This window comes from Mytilus californianus, unplaced genomic scaffold, assembly GCF_021869535.1.
Source record: "Mytilus californianus isolate M0D057914Y unplaced genomic scaffold, xbMytCali1.0.p SCAF_7, whole genome shotgun sequence".
NCBI classification, from domain to species: Eukaryota; Metazoa; Mollusca; class Bivalvia; order Mytilida; family Mytilidae; genus Mytilus; species Mytilus californianus.
The window spans coordinates 1,783,355-1,805,694 of NW_026262723.1; the positions used below are offsets into that span (position 1 = coordinate 1,783,355).

The 22,340-nt window shown below is 34.3% G+C and overlaps 1 protein-coding gene across 1 annotated transcript; it reads left to right on the plus strand.

Annotated features, from left to right (window-relative positions):
* Positions 1 to 9,223: 9,223 nt before the first annotated feature.
* On the plus strand, positions 9,224 to 14,901 carry LOC127709396 (zinc finger protein 234-like). Its single transcript, XM_052214906.1, has 2 exons — positions 9,224 to 9,312; positions 11,412 to 14,901. The coding sequence occupies exon 2, from the start codon at positions 11,511 to 11,513 to the stop codon at positions 14,784 to 14,786; it is 3,276 nt and encodes a 1,091-aa protein (XP_052070866.1). The 5' UTR covers positions 9,224 to 9,312; positions 11,412 to 11,510; the 3' UTR covers positions 14,787 to 14,901.
* Positions 14,902 to 22,340: the final 7,439 nt, after the last annotated feature.

A 22,340-nucleotide genomic window follows, 5' to 3' on the forward strand; every position in this document is an offset into this window, starting at 1 on the left:
TTACAAAGTCATATCATTAGCCTAGGGTAGTGGTCATTTTATAAGATCAGTTAACAATGCCATATCACTAGCTTAGGGTAGTGTTCATTTTTTTGGAATGACCAGTTAACAAGGTCATATCACTAGCCTAGGGTAGTGGTCAATTATCTGAAATGATCAGTTAACAAAGTCATCACTAGCCGTGGGTAGTGGTCAATTATCAGGAGTGATCATTTAACAAGGTCATATTACTAGCCTAGGGTAGTGGTCAATTATCAGGAATGATCAGTTAACAAAGTCATATAACTTGCCTAGGGTAGTGGTCAATTATCAGGAGTGATCAATTAACAAAGTCATATCACTAGCCTTGGGAAGTTGTCAATAATCAGGAAAGACAAGTTAACAAGGTCATATCAATAGCCTAGGGTAGTGGTCAATTATTAGGAATGATCAGTTAACAAAGTCATATCACTAGCCTAGAGTAGTTGTAAGTAATGTGTCATATCACTAGCCTATGGTAGTTGTCAGTAACGCGTCATATCACTAGCCTAGGGTAGTAGTCAATTATCAGGAATGATCAGTTAAGTTAACAAAGCCATATCACTATCCTAGGGTAGTGGTCATTTATCTGGAATGACCAGTTAACAAAGCCATATCACTAGTATAGGGTAATGGTCATTTATCAGACCAGTTTAGTTAACAAAGCCATATCACTAGCCTAGAGCAGTGGTCAATTATCAGGAGTGATCAGTTAACAAAGTCATATCACTAGCCTAGGGTAGTGGTCACTTATCAGCTAGCATATGGTAGTTGTCAGTAACGTGTCATATCACTAGCCTAGTGTAGAAGTCAATTATCAAAAATGATCAGTTCACAAAGTCATATAAGGGGCAGACCAAGGTACACGTGGAGAAGGAACGTTGCAGCAGAGATGGAGAAAGAAGGGTACAAGTGGCATGATCTGGAGAGGCTCGCAAAAAACAGAACAAGGTGGAGAAATATCGTTAATGGCCTTTGCTCCACCAAGGGGCAACAGGATTACGCTAGGGTAGTGGTCACTTATCAGCTAGCATACGATAGTTGTCAGTCATATGTCATATCACAAGCCTAGGGTGGTTGTCAGTTATGTGTCATATCACTAGCCAGAGGAAGTTGTCAGTTATGTGTTATATCACTAGCCCAGGGTAGTTGTCAGTTATGTGTCATATCACTAGCCTATGGAAGTTGTAAGTTATATGTCATATCACTAGCCCAGGGTAGTTGTCAGTAATGTCTCATATCACTAAATTAGGGTAGTTGTCATTTATGTGTCATATCACTAGCCTAGAGTAGTTGTCAGTAATGTGTCATATCACTAGCCTACGGTAGTTGTCAGTAACGTGTCATATCATCAGCCAACGGTAATTGTCAGTAGTGTATCATATCACTAGCCTAAGGTAGTTGTCAGGAATGTCTTATATCACTAGCATAGAGTAGTTGTCATTTTTGCCTCATATCACTACCCTATGGTAGTTGTCAGTAATTTGTCATATCACTAGCCTAGGGAAGTTGTCAGTTATGTGTTATAACACTAGCCTACGGTAGTTTTTAGTAACGTGTCATATCATCAGCCTACTGACAACTACCCTAGACTAGTGATATGACACATTAATGACGACTTCCCTAGTTTAGTGATATGAGACATTACTGACAACTACCCTAGGCTAGTGATATGACACATTTATGACAACCACCTTAAGTTAGTGATATGAGACATTAATGACAACTACCTTAGGAGATGAAATGATACATCACTGACAACTACAAAAAAGCTAGTGATATGACACATAACTGACAACTACCCTAGGATGGTGATATCACATATAACTGACAACTACCCAAGGGTAGTGATATGACACATAACTGAAAACTACTCTAGGCTAGTCAGTGATATGACAAATAACTGACAACTTCCCTAGGCTAGTGATATAACACATTACTGACAACTACCATAAGCTAGTGATGACAAAATACTGACAACTACCCTAGGCTAGTGATATAACTTTGTTGTTTTATAATGACAAGTAACGGACAACTACCATAGGATAATGATTATATGTCACACTACTGACAAGTACTCTAGAGTAGTGATATGACAAATTACTAACAACTCCCCTAGGCTAGTGATATGACACATTACTGACAACTACCTTAGGCTAGTGATATATCTGTTGTTTTATAATGACTCATAACTAAAAACTACCCTGAGCTAGTGATATAACACATAACTTACAACTACCCTAGGCTTGTGATATAACTTTGTTGTTTTATGACACATAGCTGACAACTATCGTAGGTTAGTGATATGACACATAACTAACAACTACCATATGCTAGTGATATAACACATAACTGACAACTATTCAAGGCTAGTGATATTACACATAACTGACAACTACCATAGTCTAGTGATATAACACATAACTGACAGCTATTCAAGGCTAATGATATGACACATAAATGACAACTACCATAGGCTAGTGATATGACACATAACTGACAACTACCCTAGGCTAGTGATGTTACACATAATTGGTAACTACCATAGGCTATTGATATGACATTGTTGAATGATCCGATACTACCCTATACTAGTGATATGGCTTTGTTAACTGGTCATTCCAGATAAATGACTACTACCCTAGGCTAGTGATATGGCTTTATTAACTGATCACTCCTGATAATTGACCACTACCCTTATAGGCTAGTGATATGGCTTTGTAAACTGATCACTCCTGATAATTGACCACTACTCTAGGCTAGTGATATAAATTTGTTAACTGGTCATTCAAGATAATTGACCACTACCCTAGGCTAGTGATATGACTTTGTAAACTGATCACTCCTGGTAATTGACCGCTACCCTAGGCTAGTGATATGGCTTTGTTAACTGGTCATTCAAGATAATTGACTATTACCCTAGGCTGGTGATATGTCTCTGTTTACTGATCACTCCTAAAAATTGACCACTACCCTAGGCTAGTGAAATGTCTCTGTTTACTGATCACTCCTAATAATTGACCACTACCCTAGGCTAGTGATGTGACTTTGTTAACTGATCACTACTGATAATTGACCACTACTCTAGGCTAGTGGTATGGCTTTGTTAACATGTCATTCCAGATAATTGACTATTACCCTAAGCTAGTGATATGACTTTGTTAACTGGTCATTCAAGATAATTGACCACTACCCTAGGCTAGTGATATGACTTTGTAAACTGATCACTCCTGATAATTTACCACTACCCTAGGCTAGTGATATGGCTTTGTAAACTGGTCATTCAAGATAATTGACCACTACCCTAGGCTAGTGATATGACTTTGTAAACTGATCACTCCTGATAATTTACCACTACCCTAGGCTAGTGATATGGCTTTGTTAACTGGTCATTCAAGATAATTGACCACTACCCTAGGCTAGTGATATGACTTTGTTAACTGGTCATTCCAGATAATTGACTACTACCCTAGGCTAGTGATATGACTTTGTTAACTGGTCATTCCAGATAATTGACCACTACCCTAGGCTTGTGATATGGCTTTGTTAACTGATCACTCTTGATAATAGACCACTACTCTAGGCTAGTGATATGGCTTTGTTAACTGGTCATTCAAGATAATTGACCACTACTCTAGGCTAGTGATATAAATTTGTTAACTGGTCATTCAAGATAACTGACGACTACCCTAGGCTATTGATAGGACTGTTGACTGATCACTCCTGATAATTTACCACTACCCTAAGCCATTGATATGACTGATGACTGATGACTCATGCTTATTGACCACTAGCCTGGGCTATTGATATGACTTTGTAGGCTGATATGACAACATAAATTTGTGTACCTTCAATTGCCGCTGTCTAAAACTATTACCAATCTCTCCAGTTTCTTTTTCGATTGATGAATATTATCAACCTATCCAGTCACTCAAAAGTGTTATAGTCAAATTAATACACAACACATAATAAGTAACTGGAAAGGTACAGCAATTGCTGAAACAAGAAATGTAGATAAATAAATACTCCTTGCACTTTACTTTTTCATATAACATGATTAAGTGGACAAGTGAAATTGATATATTTGACCTTAGGTTGAAATTTTAAAAAAATTGTCTAAATTCCCTTAGCAGAAAATTCCCTTACACCTAGTTTTTACTTGGAACTAAACAAAAAGTAATCAGCTTGTTTTGAACATAATATATCATTTGTAAATTTACCTTTTATGAGCATATATATATATATATATAAATTATTAATAAAGATTCTTCCTTTATTCACAAATTTAAAAGGACAGAATAAACTTAAAGGGGTACATAACTGGACACTGTAAATGTTAACTAACAGAAAGGGTTTGTGGGGCATTCCCTGATCAATTTGCACACCTCTTAGCAGATTTTTAAGTCATTATGTCCAAGTTTTCAAGAAGACTGTTTAAACCTGAAATAATTTTATACTGATAAATTTTGATGTCACATTTGTAAGGCTACACTTATAAATATTTTAGTTTGCCCTTACCCTACCCAAAGGTACATTTTAGAGACAGTGGGTAGGTTGTTTGGCATTTTCTTTTTTCTCACAGCAAAGGGAAATTGAAGTGTCAGATGTTTTTTAGTCTTCATGCCTATCAGATTAAAAGAAAACTTTTTCACATCAGAACAATAAAAGAATTTGGGTAGGCAGCTATGTTTTGGGTAGGTAGGGTTAGGGCAAACAAACATATATTCTTTTTGTATGGTCAATGCATTCCTTTAAAAATAAACAGAACGCAAGGATTACTACAAAAAATTTATAAAATCAGTTAAAGTTAATAGCCAGATAGCATGTCTAAATGTTATGATAATTTTAGATGTCTGTAAAATTGTGTACTGATGTTTTTGTTCAATAATATGAAAGAATCCAGGTGTTTAGTTACATCTAAAGACGTCATAGTTTATATTTATGATAGCTTGGAAAATATATATTTATGGATCAATGGGTAATGATTTTCTTCTGAAATTTATATGAACAACGGGTATATATGTACAGATTCTTGCAAACAAAAATACTTGTACAATAAATGTATATGAATGGGGTGTCTGGTTTACAACAACTGCCAGATGTCTGTACCAAACCCTGTAACTGTGTTCAAGATGAAACAAACACCCTAGCCCCACCCCCTTCGACCATATGTTAATGATGGGATCATAGGTAGCAGAAGTCCAGATAATTATGACCAAAAATATAAAATAGGACCTCCTCTTGTAGGGAAAATTTGGTGGATATATAGGGAATCACCCAGGCATGACTGGAGCATATATAGGGACTGGACTACAGATCAGATATATAGCCAATAAATCGTCTACAGTAGGGGCATACGTTTTTTTTTAAATGTATGTAGACGATTGATGCGCTACAATATATTACATATATTTGACCTGTAGTCAAGACTGAAGTCCCTATGCCATGGACTGGAGCAGGGGTACAAGTCAAATCGGCACCCATAGAAAAAGTCAAATCGGCACCTGGTGAAATCGGCATCTAGTCATATCGGCACCTATTTAAAGTCAATTCGGCATCCAATAATATTTGATATAATATATATATATAAATAATTCTAAAAATGTATAAATGATCTTTCTATTTATAATTATTTTTGAGGTTGGATTTTATCATTCATTACATCTTTTACACATAAAAATTTATTGTTTAAAGTTTTCTCAACATTCTATGACTGATGTTTTGATTAGTTTTCTTTTCAATTAATTAATTAATAACTTTTATCAATTACATAATTAACATGTTTGTTGTTTTAACTCTATACATGTAGTTATTGCTGTTTTTTCTTCAAAAACTTAATAATAAACAATGAAGCCATTACCCAAGCTGTTGTTTAATTATGAGAAAATTAGGTGGTTTTTCAGGAAACTTTAAACAGCATTAAACCAACAATCATGCAAAATGCTCAACTATAGTTAAAACATGCATAAAAAATATCCAATACCTTGAATACACATTAAGTTGAATGAAAAAAAATACATACAGAAATCCACCAAAAATGTAAATAAGTCAATACTTGTTTAACCCCTTCTTTATTTTAATCTTTTTGCTTAAAATACCGAAAAAAACATATATTAAACATATCTAACATGGGTGCCGAAATGACTTCATCGGGTGCCGATTTAACCAGGTGCCAAATTGACTAGGTGCCGATTTGACTATACCGGGTACCGATTTGACCGGGTGCCGATTTAACCAGGTGCCGATTTGACTAGAATTCCTGGAGCAGCACCCCCCAGCCCCCCCCCCCCCCCCCCCCCCCCCCGCCCCGCCCCGCCCTAATGAAAATTTGGATCTGTTACTGTCGCTGGTTTAATATAGCTCTTCTGTATGTTTTCATATATAACACTGTAACGGAAATTGGTCATAGTTCATTTATTTTGATGTGAAATACCAGTTGTCTTTTCCTATTTATTGTGTTTCTATATGTATATAAGTTTCTCCATGGTTGGAGCACCATCTGTTACTTAAAACACCCCTAAAGTTGGTATAGTCTTGATTTTCACCCCTTTAAGTATAATGGACTGATCCAGATGGTAGTATATAAACCAGCCCAAGACAGAGAAACTCGGTCAGTTTTATGTGGACCATTGAAGGGTAAACTTCAAGGATTATATATTCTAACTGGTAAGTAGAGTGAATTTAGTGATTCCAAAGGATATAAATAGTGTTTGGATTTATATGTGAATATTTGGAATAGTGATTGTGTTATAAAGTGAACTTATATAATAAGTTATTGTACAGTGAAAGTACAAGGTGTATACTTGCTGGTGTTGCAAGTTGTTGTATTGTGGAAGTGTATTAGTGAGAATACAAGGTGTATACTTGCTGGTGTTGCAAGTTGTTATATTGTGGAAGTGTATTAGTGAAAGTGCACTGTGTTTAATCTTACCAGTTTGGAATATATTCATTTCGTTCTGATTCATAGTGATAATTAGTGTGTGTGAGTTGAGCTGTGTTCATATAAATTCCTTGTGCATTGAAGCATTGTGCAAGTGTCATTGTGTCATTGTGTTATTGTGGTTAATTAAACATTCATAAGGTGATATTACAAATTGGTGGATATTGTTAATAGATGTTGTATATATGTGCTAATGTGTTCATACGTTTTGTGTGATATTTGTCTGATGCATGTTGCATAGTGATATATTAGTGACATTGTGAATAATCAGGCTTAATACATGTTGCATAGTGATTGCATAGTGACATTGTGTATATATATTCTGTTATAAGACATTTTGTTTATACATTGTGAATGAGGAACTTCACCTTGTAATTTAATTTATGTGCATTGTGTAGCGTATATATTTGACGTTGTGAATTCATTTAAGGGTGTGTTAATTGTTTTAAATAATTTTGGACCTTTTTTTGGCTAAAAAACATAAAATAAGTGTAAAATGCATTTTATAGTTAAAGTGTAGGAGTTAGATATTTTTGGTGCCGTATTCTCTCCATCAATTGTCTATTATGAAATGATTGGATGAATCCAAAGCTATGTACTAATTAATATATTTGATGTGGGATTTGTCTCGTTTGTTGTATGGTTAGTTAGCATAACCTCACAGATTTCTTGTTGTAAACAAGATATACGGCTATTCAATGAAATTTTCAATACGACCGACACGAAGAAAGACAAACAAGCAATTTTCATCCAAATGTTTGGTTGAAATGTTTCACCTAACAAGGGAAGTGAGGGGTTCCAAATGAACTAAAGGCTACGAATGAGTCGGAAATGACAATGAAGTTGTGAATGACGGTCGACACATGGAGACATATAGGCCACACCCAGCAGGCAGGTTGCAGTCGGGCCTTGAAAAAAGTATTCAGTATATCAGTTCGACGAAACAGACATTCCGGTCAGATATGGGATTCACATGCAACCCCCCAAAAAAAAATTTCGCCCGTTTTTTATTCATCATGTTCATTTAATGCTAAATAATTCTGTTGAAAATATTTTTTACTAATAGCAAAAAAGTGGACAAGATTAATGTTTTCAATCCAGATACGGCCAGAATTTTTGTTTAAGGCAAAAATCCGGGTCAGAATTTTTTCTCTAAAATATCTCAGACTGCCCCCTCAGATCAAATGGTCCGTACCTTAGACTTTAAATCTATATCTAGAGCTTACTGACTGGGGTCACTATTCAGCAATGCTATTAATGGGCTGGGGCGTGTGGGGTTAAACATGTTTTCGTAGGTAAATAATATTGCTGTGGAACTATTTTTTCATTAGAGTGTAATAGAATATTACTTTCTGTTGGGTTGGATTGTGAAATAGAAGTCAATGCGTTCTTGCTCAATACTTTGTCACTTTGAAGGCGTCATGCTTGTCATCCTCAGCCTAAGCAATGTGTTACTGTAATTTGAATTTCAAAATGACTGAGTGACGTTTTTTTCGACGAACTGGTCAACTCCACCGTAGAGAATCACATGACTTAATAATATATTACAGTAAATACGAGCGAACAATATCTTTATAAGTAAAGAACTGTCGCATAAAAATTAAATACACGGGAAATGGCAAAGTTCACGAAGTCTAGTCTGATTAATCATTTTACAAAAAAAAAAAAAGTGCAAGCAAAGGGGGGGGTGTTCGCCCTCTACGCCCCCCTCTGGATCCGCCACTGATAAGGTGGAAAATACTTTATAAGATATATTAGTTTTATACATTATGATATATTATAAAGTAAAATTCTATGATTTGTCGTCGGTTTTTACGTTATGCCGGCTAACAAATTTGACCTCGTTATTTTAGTAGTATAGACCGGCGGGCTAAGAAATTGGACCTCGTTATTTTAGTAGTAAAGATAAATGCATATTAGCATTAGTATTAGAGAGCAAGCCAACCATTTAACTTCAAAAGGGGAGGGGGGTCATTTTTTTTCTCACTTGAGTCAGAATTTTTTTATATAGTTCTTCGACGCTATATCATCAAATCATTTGGGAAAATCTGGATTCAGAATGTTTTTTGTCATCTGCCTGTCCAAAATATTTTTTTCATCAAATTGTGGATCAGAATTTTTTATGTTTTAAGCCATTGGCCCATGTGGGCTTAAAGCGCTTTTCAATAAAGATTTGTTAATATAAAACTTGTAGGAAGGAGGGTTTTTCTTATTTTCGTTTGTTCATACTTCAAATATCCCGCCTTTTATTTTCTGTAGATCATTCACCTGTTAAATTGTCATTTTTGCAAGAGAAGGAGGGTCCCGATGTATGTTGACGTCCTAAATATTTTAACCAAAATACATTGTTGATTGTAAGTGTGCATTTTTACTTTTCCTAACACTGGCAATTAATATGTCAAATAAAGTTAATGATTGTTTCATCTATATTAATATTAACGTTACATGTATTTGTACGGTTAAAACACTTTCACATTTTTACAGGTGTACCTGTACAAACAAACACATTCACATTTTATGTACACTCGAACATAAATCTGTAGTTTTATCTGATTATTGATTACTTAAAACATTGGTGTGTGTGTATTTTGTTGATTTTTTTATTATATAATTATGTTGTATCTTTATTTTCATAAAGTTTAACATGGGATAACGACAATGCATAAGATCAGTACCGAGATATTAAACATTGTCAAGCAATTTTCTTACAAATTCAAAACGAGTGTGTGGAAATGATGTCCTATCAAATACAGTATGGGAAGCCTTGAGGGACTTACGATATATTCATGTCGCACTGTACACACACACTTATCGTCGATGTACAACGATGTAGTAGGTTAATTTAGTGTGTAGTCTGTCGTCCATGCAGTTATCTTTCTTGGATACATTTTCAATGTGTTTTTTTCTTATATAGTCCTATGACTTTGCGTTATGAATTCAAACCATTTTATTTTCCATTTGTTTGTTTGTTTTTGGAATGCAAAGATTGATGGTATAAACGGCAGATAGAAAAAAGTTAAATAACAAATAGCAACGTACTTTGTTAAAATGGATGGATACCCCATATCCTCAGTTTGTTTTCTACTGAAAGAAAATATCAGAAAACAAACAGAAAACTCCTCCACTAGGTCATATCTTATTTATTTTTCTACCTGAACTCTACCTTTTTGTTGTTCAAAGCAGCAGCGCAATTAGGGATAGGGTTAGCGCTTTCAAACTAGTCTTAACTCCGCCACATTCTACTTGTGTCCGTCTAAACTCAGGAGACTGTAGCTAAGTGGTTGCTGTTCATTCTTGCTGTTTTTCATATTTGTTATTCGTTTTATTTTTGTATAATGTGTTCTTGTGTTGTGATGTTGCACCACTGTCCCAGGTTATGGGAGGGTTTAGCACCATCTAACTAGTTTAACCCCGCCACATTCTGTATCTGCCTGTCCCAAGTCATGAGCCTGTAATTCTGTAATTTAGTAGTTGTCGTTTTTTTTGTTAAATTGTTTCATATTTGTCATTTGTGGCCATTTTATAGCAGACTAATAAACGATATGGGCTTTGCGATAGCGTGTTCGACTCGAGGTCGGGAGCTCGTGGGTTTGTCACATGACCGGGTCAAACCAAAGAAATCGACATTGGTATTTGCTGATTCTTCCCTTATCACGCGGCATTAAGAATAAAGAGCAAAAACTGGTCGACTTGGCTTCAGAATAATGTCTCCGGATAAGGTGACATGTCTTCCTGCGGACTGTAACATCGTGAACTGGGAATTAAATTTTTCAAAAGCCGGCTCAGCACATTGGTCTAGTATAAAACTGTGTTACATTGTAATAATCATATTACACTAACATGTTCTTGTCCTTGAATGAATAATGCCACTACAGATTGATCTTGTCGTGATGGTCATTAAGTGTGTTACAAATCCCGTTCTCCTGTTGAAAGTACTGTAAGAAAACTTTCTGTTGTGGAACTGTCTAGCACGTTGACGAATTCATGCATACTAAGCAAGTTCGTATGGCCTTATTGAGATTTGTATTGCTTCTTCCCGCTAATATGAAAATTTAACATTGTTTTACTGAATTAAGTATTGGTATGGATCCAAAGAAACATTTACGTTTAAAAGTTTACGCGCCGTCAATAATCCGGTGTGTTCAATTACTTCCGGTAAGTCAAGTAAGTCAGGTAAATCAAGTAATGAATTTGTCTAAACATAAAGAAGTATGGTAAGCATGAATGACAATTAAAAATGGATATGAAGTAAAATCATGATTTGGTAAAAAAAGTTATCAAAATCTGTGTTGCGTTTTTAAGTCCGTCAGTCTGTAATAATACTTTCGACAACTGTTTGTTTTTAATTCATTTCGGGTTCGAATTTTAACTTTTATTAATACGAAGTTATCAATGATTTGTTCGGATTTTGAATTAATCTTTATTTAAGTGATTTTTCCCCCTTCTATTTCAGGACGATCAAATGGACTATAATTACGTATGTTAGAAGCGACTGTAACCTGGGGGACCTCTTAAGAAGGGGCGAAAATAGTATTACATTAATATAGAGGTGATGGAAAATGACGAAAAAAACCTTTTCGCTTGTGGTTTGTGCGGTGAAAATTTTAGTCAGAGTAGGCATCTACGGGAACACGTGAAAACTCATATCACTGGAAGATATAAATGTGATATATGTGGTGAATGTTTTCATCGATATACCACATTACAAGTACACATAAGAGCACACAAGGGCGAAAGGCCCTATAAATGTGACGTATGTGGAAAGGAGTTTAATGTAAATGGGGCTCTTAAGGCTCACGCGAGAATACACACTGGAGAAAAATTGTTTAATTGTGAAGTATGCGGAAGAGGTTTTAATCGTACTAAAAATTTGTCAAGACACATGAAATTGCACACTGGTGAAAGACCTTACGTGTGCAGCGAGTGTGGGAATCGATATATTGAGAAAAGGGATTTGGAACGACATATGAAAAAACACACCAGTGAAAATGGTAATGATCAATACCGCTACAAATGTTCTGTGTGTAGTCTATTTTTTAAATATAATACATGCATGAAAAAGCATTTGAAAACACATATATCTCTTACAACTTGTACAAGTGACGCATCTTCTGAATGTGAAGATACAAATAAGACGTTTTCTTATCATCGAGACATAAACGCTCATGGGAGTAATTTTGTAAAACCTTCTGTTGACAACCTTTTTGTATGTAATATATGTGACAAAGTGTTTAAAACTAGTGCAACATTAAAGGGTCACATGAAAACACATACGGGTGAAAAACCGTTTAAATGCGAAGTTTGTGGTAAAAGATTTAATCATAAACCACATTTGTCACGACACATCAAAATACACACTGGTGAAAGACCATACGTGTGTAATAAGTGTGGGAAAGATTTTATTGACAAATCCGAGTTGAATCGCCATAATATTAGGAAACATAGACATGATATTGAAAAACTCAATTGCGTCTCAAGTATCATTTGCTCTGAGGAGAATACAACCAAACAAACTCCAATTGATAAAAACTATTCTAAATGTACAGAAATTGGTACTTCACACTTTCAAACGTACGCGAAAATAGACACAGTTGTTACAATTCAACCTCTTAAATCTGATGAAATCGTTAATGAGTTAGATGATTGTCAACACAAATTGGAACATATGGGAACATCAAATGATGGAACATATCAAACTGTTAATAGTGATGAAGATGTTGTGGAACAGATACCGGAACACATGGAATCTCAATCTACCGATGAACCTTTCAAGGGCAATGATTCTGGAAAAGAGTTTTGTAATCTTAACATATTGCAATCACACATAATAACGCATACTGGCGAAAAACTTTATAAATGTGGAATATGTGGAAGACAGTTTAATAAAAAAACACATTTGTCAAGACACATGCACATTCATACTGGTGATAAACCATATGAGTGTAATAAGTGTGGGAAAGCTTTTATCGAGAAATGCAGCTTAAAACGACATATAAGAATACACAATCATGAAAGTGAAAAACTCCAATTTGTCTCGAGTAACATGTGGTCTGATAAGATAAAAACTGAACCAATTCCGGTTGATGAAAAACCTTTTAAATGTGGAATATGTGGAAGACAGTTTAATCATAAACCACATTTGTCAAGACACATGCACATTCATACTGGTGATAAACCCTACGTGTGTAATAAGTGTGGGAAAGGGTTTATTGAAAGAAATAAACTAATACGGCATGAGAAAAGTGTACATATTCATGAAAGTCAAAAACTCCATTTTGTCTCGAGTAACATATGTTCTGATGAGGATAAAATTGAACCAATTCCAATTGATGAAAAATCGTCTAGATGTGTTGAAAATGGTACTTCACACTTACAAACGTACACAAAAACAAACACATTTATTTCAAATCAGGGAGCTCTAATGTCTGATGAAGTTGTTACATGTAGTAAGCTAGATGACCTTGAAGACAAACTGGAACAATTGGAAGCTTCTAATGTTTACACACATAAAAGTGATGATGGTAAAGAAATTGGTCAAACGGAACAGATACCCAATTGTGTCTTGGGTAACATGTGTTCTCGTAAAGTTAAACCTGGTCCAATTCCGACTGCTGCCGAACTTTCTAAATGCAGAGAAAATGCAAATTCACATTTACAAACGTTCGCGAAAATAAACACCTTTATGACAAGTCATGAAGCTCTTACACGTGATGAAGTGGTTAATAAACTAGATGAAGACAAATTGGAACATATGAAAACATCAAATGATTACACACATAAAAGTGATGATGGTAAAGAAATGGGTAAAATGGAACACATACCCAATTTTGTCTCACGTAATATGAGTTCTCAAGAGTTTGAGCCTATACCAATTCCGACTGATGCAATATCTTCTAAACATGATGAAAATGATACGTCACACTTACAAACGGACTTGAAAACGAACACGTGTATAACAAACCAGGAACCTGTTAAATGTGACGAAGTCGTTCATAAGTTAGATAATTGTCAAGACAAATTGGAACATATGGGAACATGTAATGGTGGAACACATAAAACTGATGCTGATAAAGGAATTGGTCAAACGGAACATATACCGACAAAAAGAAAATCCACCTATAAACCTTTCAAGTGCAAGGATTGTGGAAAAGAGTTTTGTCATGAAAGCAGATTTCAGACACATACCTTACGAGAACATTCAGAAGAGAAACCTTTCGAGTGCAAGGAATGTGGAAAAGGTTTTATGAAAAACAAACATTTACAGTCACATTTAGGACTACATTCTGGTGAAAGACCTTTTAAGTGCGACGAATGTGGTAAAGGATTTATGACAAAGCCTTCTTTACAATCACACATGATAACACATTCCAGCAGCAGACCTTTTAAGTGTAATATATGTGGTAAAACATTCAAGCTCTGGGCACCCTTAGAAAATCATGTACGAACTCACTCGTTCGAAGACCAGTTTGAATGCGATTTATGCAGTAAACGATTTGCGATGAAGAAAAGCTTAAAAATTCACAGGAGAGTTCACACAGGAGAAAAAGCAGCATGTAAAATTTGTGGGCAGGAATTCACGTTTATCAGCAGTTTAAAATTACACATGAGAACGCATACAGGTGAAAAACCCTACAAGTGTTCTTATTGTGGAAAACATTTCAGTCGCAGTCGGTATTTAAAAGTACACATTAAAATACACACTGGTGATAAACCGTACATGTGCGATGAGTGTGGTAAACGATTTATTGGGGGAAGGGAAATGAGAAAACATATGAAAACACACAAAAAGAAAGTTGTATGTGATTCGAGTAATTCTTGTGATACATAGTTTATTGATGACCAAATTTTGGAAGACGTGTCGCAGAAATGGAATGAATTAACAATTTTTAATATTTTTAAATATATCTTTATCCAATGTATATCATATACATGTATGCACTGTACTTAATTCGCCTACGACTTTTTTTTATCGCAAAATGCGAGACATATATAGGGATTATTTTCCGGCGGCAGCGATGGCGTAAACTTTTTTTAAGATGCTTTATATTTAATAAGGGAGAAGACCGCGATGCTTCATTCCTTGTATGCAGATGTCTTATATCACGGGAGTTTTCGTCTGTCATATGTCCAATGCTCTTGACCTCATATGGTTAAGTTTCCAAGTGCAAGTGGTATATGGAATGATTGAAAGGCGTGTATGTCCGACTGGTAGCTTTCGTCTGAGATGTCATACTGAAATTGATTTCAATTACATGGTTCATTAATCAATGTTTTAAAAGTTTTTGTGGCTAGGTCTGTTTACAGACGCTGTAAACTTGATAAACAAAATAACAGCTGTATTTGGTGTATGGTATGATTGTAGGGTGTATATGAAAAGCCTGTCTGGTAGGATTTTATATGACCTTGACTATTTATTTCATGCTTTATATATATATAAAAAATTGCGGTTTTTATCCAACGCAATCATAGGATAGAACGTTGTTTTCAATTTAGACTTGTTTATACTTTTTCGTTTGGGCTTATATTATATTTGCCTTCGGGTTTATATGATCCGTTCATCCTATTTTGACTCTTTCAAAATTCAAGAGTCTATCCTAAATTGAGGTAAATTATATGGCCTTCCAAATACCGTTTCGATTCCTAACATCACTGAAGAGACATTAATTGTCGAAATCCGGATATGGTGTACAAAACCTTTGCACCATTTGTTTGCGGTATACCATCTTTTCCGCAAGTTTATTATTTTCTGTTTAGTATTAAATTTATAATTGAGATCCATTTATTACATCGGTGATCCGTTTATTTGGCAATCGCCAATGGCAGTCAGCAGGGTTTGAGAACATCAGTTGTTCGACCTGCTAGTCAAATGCGTTTTGTTAAAATATACTTTTTCACTCATTTGGTCTTTTTGGAAAATGTTGTTTGTGCTGTATTTAGACCCCTCTACCAAGAAATTTGTTTTGCATGCACACGTATAAAAATTGCGGTTTTTATCCAACGCAATCATAGGATAGAACGTTGTTTTCAATTTAGACTTGTATATATATATATATGTATATATATATATAGAATGTATGGTGGACATTCCGACAATGTTGATTTTTTGTGGATTGGTCTATTTCTCAACTCCTGTAACTTATCACTATATTCGGTCTATGGAATTATTGCAAGGTTAACATATCTGTCAGGCAGGTTTCATCTTACCCTGACCTCATTTTTATGGTTCATTGTATATTCTCAATAATAAGTTTTTTGTGCTTTTTCAGTTTATCAGGTACAAATATGTCAACTTTATGTGGTGTGTGGAATGGTTGTAATGTCATGAATGTGTACCGACGGTAGGGACTGACTTACAGACCGACCAAAACAGTAGAAGCTCCTCAATTGTGTTAAAGGGGCATAATGGCGGCATAATGATTTAAAATAAACTGTTGACACAAAGATATATCTCGCCTCTATTTTGATACGAAATTACATTGGAAAATATTGAATTGTTTTACATTTGTCATTTCGGGGCCTTTTATAGCTGGCTATGTGGTATGGACTTTGCTCATTGTTACAGTCCATACGTTGACCTATAGATATTTGTTGATTTCTGTGTCATTTTGTCTCTTGTGGAGAGTTATCTCATTGGCAGTCATACCACTTTTTTTTTATAAAACACCCAATGTCAATGCAAAAGTTTTATCTCTATCCAATATACTCTCATTTCCAGTGGCAGAATTTCCCCGACCTTCATCCCGGACGCCCGGCCTCTATAACAGGACCTACCAGTTGCAAGGTTAATTTGTTCTCGCCCTTAACATGTATGAAGTATTTGACACTGGACGCTAAGCAACCAACAACCAATCAATCAAGCAATTTCAATGAACCATGACAAAGCATGAAAAGTTGCAGGGCCAAAATACCCTTCGTGAAAAACATATAATGCAAATACAAATGCATACCAAATACCAAATACCGCTGAACTATCTTAAGTGATTCCCTTTAAAATGATGAATATAAACTTAAGGGGGCTCGCGGGTTCAAATTTTCGCGCCAATTGCGCAGGAAGTTGCGCATCGATATCGCAAGTCATACCTATTGTCGTAATTGTAAATGATAATTAATTTTGAATCTATTTTATCTAAATATATAACAAAAGAATGTTGTAATTGAAAACTGTAATTCGAGAATTTACTAAAATTTATTATTGCTATTTTCATTGTTGCAAATGCACTTCCGTTTTGTGGTAATGGCATGTTCTTGCCGGCGAGAGAAGATAAACACAAGATAAATCACAATAATCGAACACGTGGGCTGCTTTTCATGAATACTGAAACGCAGATCGAAAATATTAGAACACGATCTTCATTTTAGTAGCTTATGAAGCAGTTTCACACTTGTTTTACACTAGAAAAGGACCCGGAAATATGCGTAAAATGTATGTAATATTTTGTAAACAAACAATGAATAATGTAAGTAATTCTTCTTTAAGTTTCTAGCGATCCTTCATTTATTGAAGATTCTTCGCCATATAATTTACATCGTCTGCGAATGATCCCAGTACAAGAGTGATTCACGACCATAAAATCATTTGAAAGTTATTTTTTTTACGGAAATGGGGGGAAAAAACAAAAAACAGGGACAAACATTAAATGAATTATATAAAACTGAAAATGGAAACGGGGAAATATGTCAGGACAACAATGCGACGACCAAATAGCAGAAAATGACCCAAAGCCACCATGGGTATGAATCTATGATGGGTATTCAACACAGCAAGAAAATCCAAAAACAAGACTAAAAAAGACCAGAATTTCCCGACTTGGGACAGGGTGAGGCGCAAACAATATTTCACTAGGTTAAACATGTTTTGTCAGATGTTAACCCTCCACTATACCTCTACACAATGTGGAATAAGCAAACACAGCAATACCCACACTAAAATGAGTGATGTTCACTGTACAATGTACTTGTGGTAAATGTTATGACACATTATTTACAGACCACTTAGGGTCCAGGAGTCGTTTTCAAATTAAACTTACAACTAAGATCGATAGTACAATGTAAGTCATAAACAATTCATATACGATCAATGTTAGTTGTGAGTTTTTTTTTTAAATCGACTCCTTGTGTGTTGACTAAATCACCATTTATTTGCGGCTTGGCAGTTGTGTTATATATAAAAAAGAAGATGTTGTATGATTGCCAATGAGACAACTCTCCACAAGAGACCAAATGACACCGAAATTAACAACTATAGGTCACCGTACGACCTTCAACAATGAGCAAAGCCCATACCACATAGTCAGCTATAAAAGGCCCCGAAATGACAAATGTATAACAATTCAAAAGAGAAAACTAACAGCCTAATTTATGAACCAAAAATGAACTAAAAACAAACATGTGACACATCAACAAACGACAACCACTGAATTACAGGCTCCTGACTTGGGACAGGCACATACATACAGAATGTTGTCTACATCAGACACCATAAGTAAATTAATACTAATGACCATTTGATTTTTCGTAAAAAAAAAGGCAGGAGTTTCTTTCTTTTGCAAACAGAATTTTCATTTACTCTATTGTCATGATTGTTAGTTTAGATTATTAGTCCCCTACCGACGAAGTCGAAAGGGACTAGGTTTGCACTCAGTCCGTCTGTCTGTCCATCCGTCAGTTCGACAAATCAGTTTTCCACACTTTGTTTCTTCATGCTTGAAGATATTGATTTGATATTTGGTGTATTGTTATATTTTGACAAGTTACATGTACTGATCAAGTTTGAATTATGTTCCGGTCTGGTTTTTATGCAAGCGTTATGGTCCTTTGACTTCGAAAATTTCGCTCAAATAATCAGTTTTCTGCACTTTTTTTCGTCATGCTTAAAGATATTGATTTGAAAATTGGAACATAGTTTTATCATGACAAGTAACATATCAAGTTTGAATTTTGTCCCGGTCTGATGATTTTGTGCAGAGTTATGATCCTTTGACTTAGAAAATTCACTTAAATAATCAGTTTTCAACACCTTTTTTCGTCATGCTTGGATATATTGACTTGATATTTGTTATACAGTTTACTCCATGACAAAGTTATAGATCAAATAAGAATTTTGTTCCAATAGGCAATACAATGAATTTTTAACGGGTAGGGGACTATTTATTGCCATACAATACTTGCAGATTGCATGCTTGTTTGAGTATTCATGTTGTTACATACTTGTTTCCCCCCAAATGTGTTTTTCACTAATTCCTGATTGTACTGTGCATGCTTCTACTAGGTTTATCTGGCTTGAATTTTTAAAGAAATTAATAAAACATACAAAACAAATATGAACTCTTTAAACATTTTATGTACATTTTTTGGTTGTGCACTGTTTCACGGGGAAAACTTTGATTTCCAATCCCCCATAAACTAAAAGTTTTTTTCTCAGCAGTATATATGTTGTTTATTTAAATATTGGGGAGTAACCCCACCACCCTCTTTTTCAAAAATTCTGGGTCCATCCCTGTAGATTATTCATTTAAAACTTGGCACATATCAAACTGTGTTGATTATTTTATAATAACATGGATAAGATGAGGTGCATATTAAACTATATATTTTAAACAATTTACTGTTGTATTAAAATTTTGTGTTCTTTGCAAAATTTTATGTCGAATGTCTCAATTAATAAAGATATATCAGTATGTGTTTTGCAAGTACAGTACACTTTTCCTGGACAGAATTAAAAAGTTAGATTAATTCAAATTAGGCTATGCTTATAAATTAGTTGGAATTGAAAAATGGGGGTACATGTAATAGTTCTTATAATTATTATCACAGTGGCAAAATGTAAAAGGTGTTTCGTGTTATTTCATTGATTCGATACTTTTATAATTTCTTTATTACATACAAATGAATGTACATTTTTTGTACATTTTAACATATGGGAAGTGAACGTCCATATTTTGAGTTAGAGCTGGTAGATATTCTATGATTTTAATATATATGTTTGCCTAAAAGTAGAACATTATACCAAAAAAAAGATGTGGTATGATATCCAATAAAACAAAAGAACAAATGACACAGAAATTAACAACAATAGGTCACTGCACCACAACATGCTCAGCAATGAGCAAAGCCCATACCACATAGTCAGCTATAAAAGGCATGTAAAAATCTTATTGAGAAAGTGCAAGTCTAGTGTGTTTTTTTTTATATTTTCATTTTAAATGCCGGGTATTGTCTAAAAGAAATGCAGTTAACAAAATGTTACAAATGTGTATCCATGATTTCGAAAAAAGGGGCAAAAGACTTCCCAAACTAGGCAATTTTATTTTCAAACTGAATAGACATTTATTGTAGACTTTGCATGACCATAGACCTTAGATTAGGGAATTATAAAAGAGTTGACAAAGTAAAAATACAATCTTTATTAAAGACAATACTGATATATCCATTTTAATCATTTAGCTTAGGTAGTTCATTTTTTACATTTATTAATTTAACAATTTTAACTACACATATCAATTTTGTGGTTTAAAAATTTTAATATTGCAAAAATGTGCTTTTTAAATGCCCTAATATATTATGTAGCATGTATGTAAAGCAATTGAAGAATCATTCAATGTATCAAGGATTCAAGATTTATTACAATTATTCAAAATTTAAATTAATATGTGCCTGTGCCTGAAAAGTAAAAGATTATCTAAAGAAGGTGGCTTTACATGCATGACATAAAAATGTATTTTTTTCTACCAATTTAAAATTTTTAAGGTTATTTAATTCTTCCACATGAGTATAAAATGTTCTTGGCCATGTATAATTGAATTAAAGAAAAAAGACTGTGCAAGGACTGTATAGCCAGTCAAGGTCGTTAAAAACTCATCATCATCATGATTGAAAAAGGTTATGTTGGTCAATTTAGGCAATAACGCATATTTACACATAAAAATTAATACAGAAGCTATAGGAAATAAATTCTTTTTGCATATGTTAAGAAGTACAATGTATGCTGATGCAATATATTTTTCAATTTTTACTTTTTAGTGGAAAACTTGCATGTAATTTTAGTCCCAATTAGGGGGTGGGGTGGGTGACAGGTATTTGCATAACCTGATTATACAGAACAGGATTTTAAAAAATTCGCACACTTTGAAAAGAAAGTCATAAGGTTATATGAATAGAATAAACCTGTAAAGTTGGCCTGCTACTAATCAAACCATGCTTTTCAACACTTTTATACTAATTATTTTTTTTTTGGAATTTATTGAATCTGAATAAGTAATTTATGGGAACTGAAATATGATCATAAATGAGTACTTTTATCACAATACTGCATGTTGTTATTTATATTTATTTGAAAAAGTTGCCAAGATTGGATTTTATTATGCCCTGCCACAAATGTGGATGGATTATATAGATATACTAATATACCCTTGTCGGTCCATAAGTATGTACATCCCTTTCCAGTTAAGTTTTGCATTTAGCTTCATTTCTCAGAAACTAATGGTAATATATCGATGATATTTTTTCTCCACAGACATCTTGTATACTAGTAGTACAATACATTACTTGAGTCACTATGACCTTCATTTACTGCTTTTGTGTCTTTGGTTAAGTCTTGTGTTAAGGTTCATTTCACAGAAACCTATTGTGATATATCACCACCACAGTATTCTTATATGGTACTACTCAGGTCATCAACAATTTGATTACTGTGACCTACATTTAATGGCAGGACATCCTGTGTCTTATGGACACATTTTCTACTTAATACAAATCTGATAACACACTATTTAACCTGAAATTTTTTGTTATGTAATTTCAAAAGCATAAAACGGATAAATTGACAGATATAAAAAATGATTACCCGTAAATGGCGGGTGAATCAGGTTCAACTATCTCATTTATTAATTTTTATACATAAACAAGTACTAGGAAATGAAAGAAGAATTTGTCTATGTCAAACTTAGATATAAATGGATCTTCTAATAATTCCATTATACAACAAACATAGAAGTTTTCCTGTGTGCTATATTTGTCAGCATTGTGTATAAAATTTCAAATATATATAAAAAGATGGGATATACGGGGCATGATTGCCACTGAGAAAACTTGCCACCAGAGACCAATAGAGATAGAATTAAAGAACTATATGTCCCCATATGGCCTTCAACTGTGAGCCAACTCCATACCGTTTAGCAAGCTATAAAACCAAATGACAAATGTAAGGCAATTCAAACATGTCAAAACAGCCTGATTTATGTACAAAACACCAAAAACAAAATGAAAATACCTTCTTGCAAAGTTTCATCAAAATTGGAATACTAATGGTGGAGATCCCTGGGGTGGGATATTTATTGCAGATAAGGGATTGTCTTGTAATCTGAAAAATCAGTGTAAGTCAGGT

What these genes read in the sequence shown, in the direction of transcription:
- LOC127709396 (XM_052214906.1), top strand. Translation starts at nt 11,511, where the DNA reads ATGGAAAATGACGAAAAAAACCTTTTCGCTTGTGGTTTGTGCGGTGAA.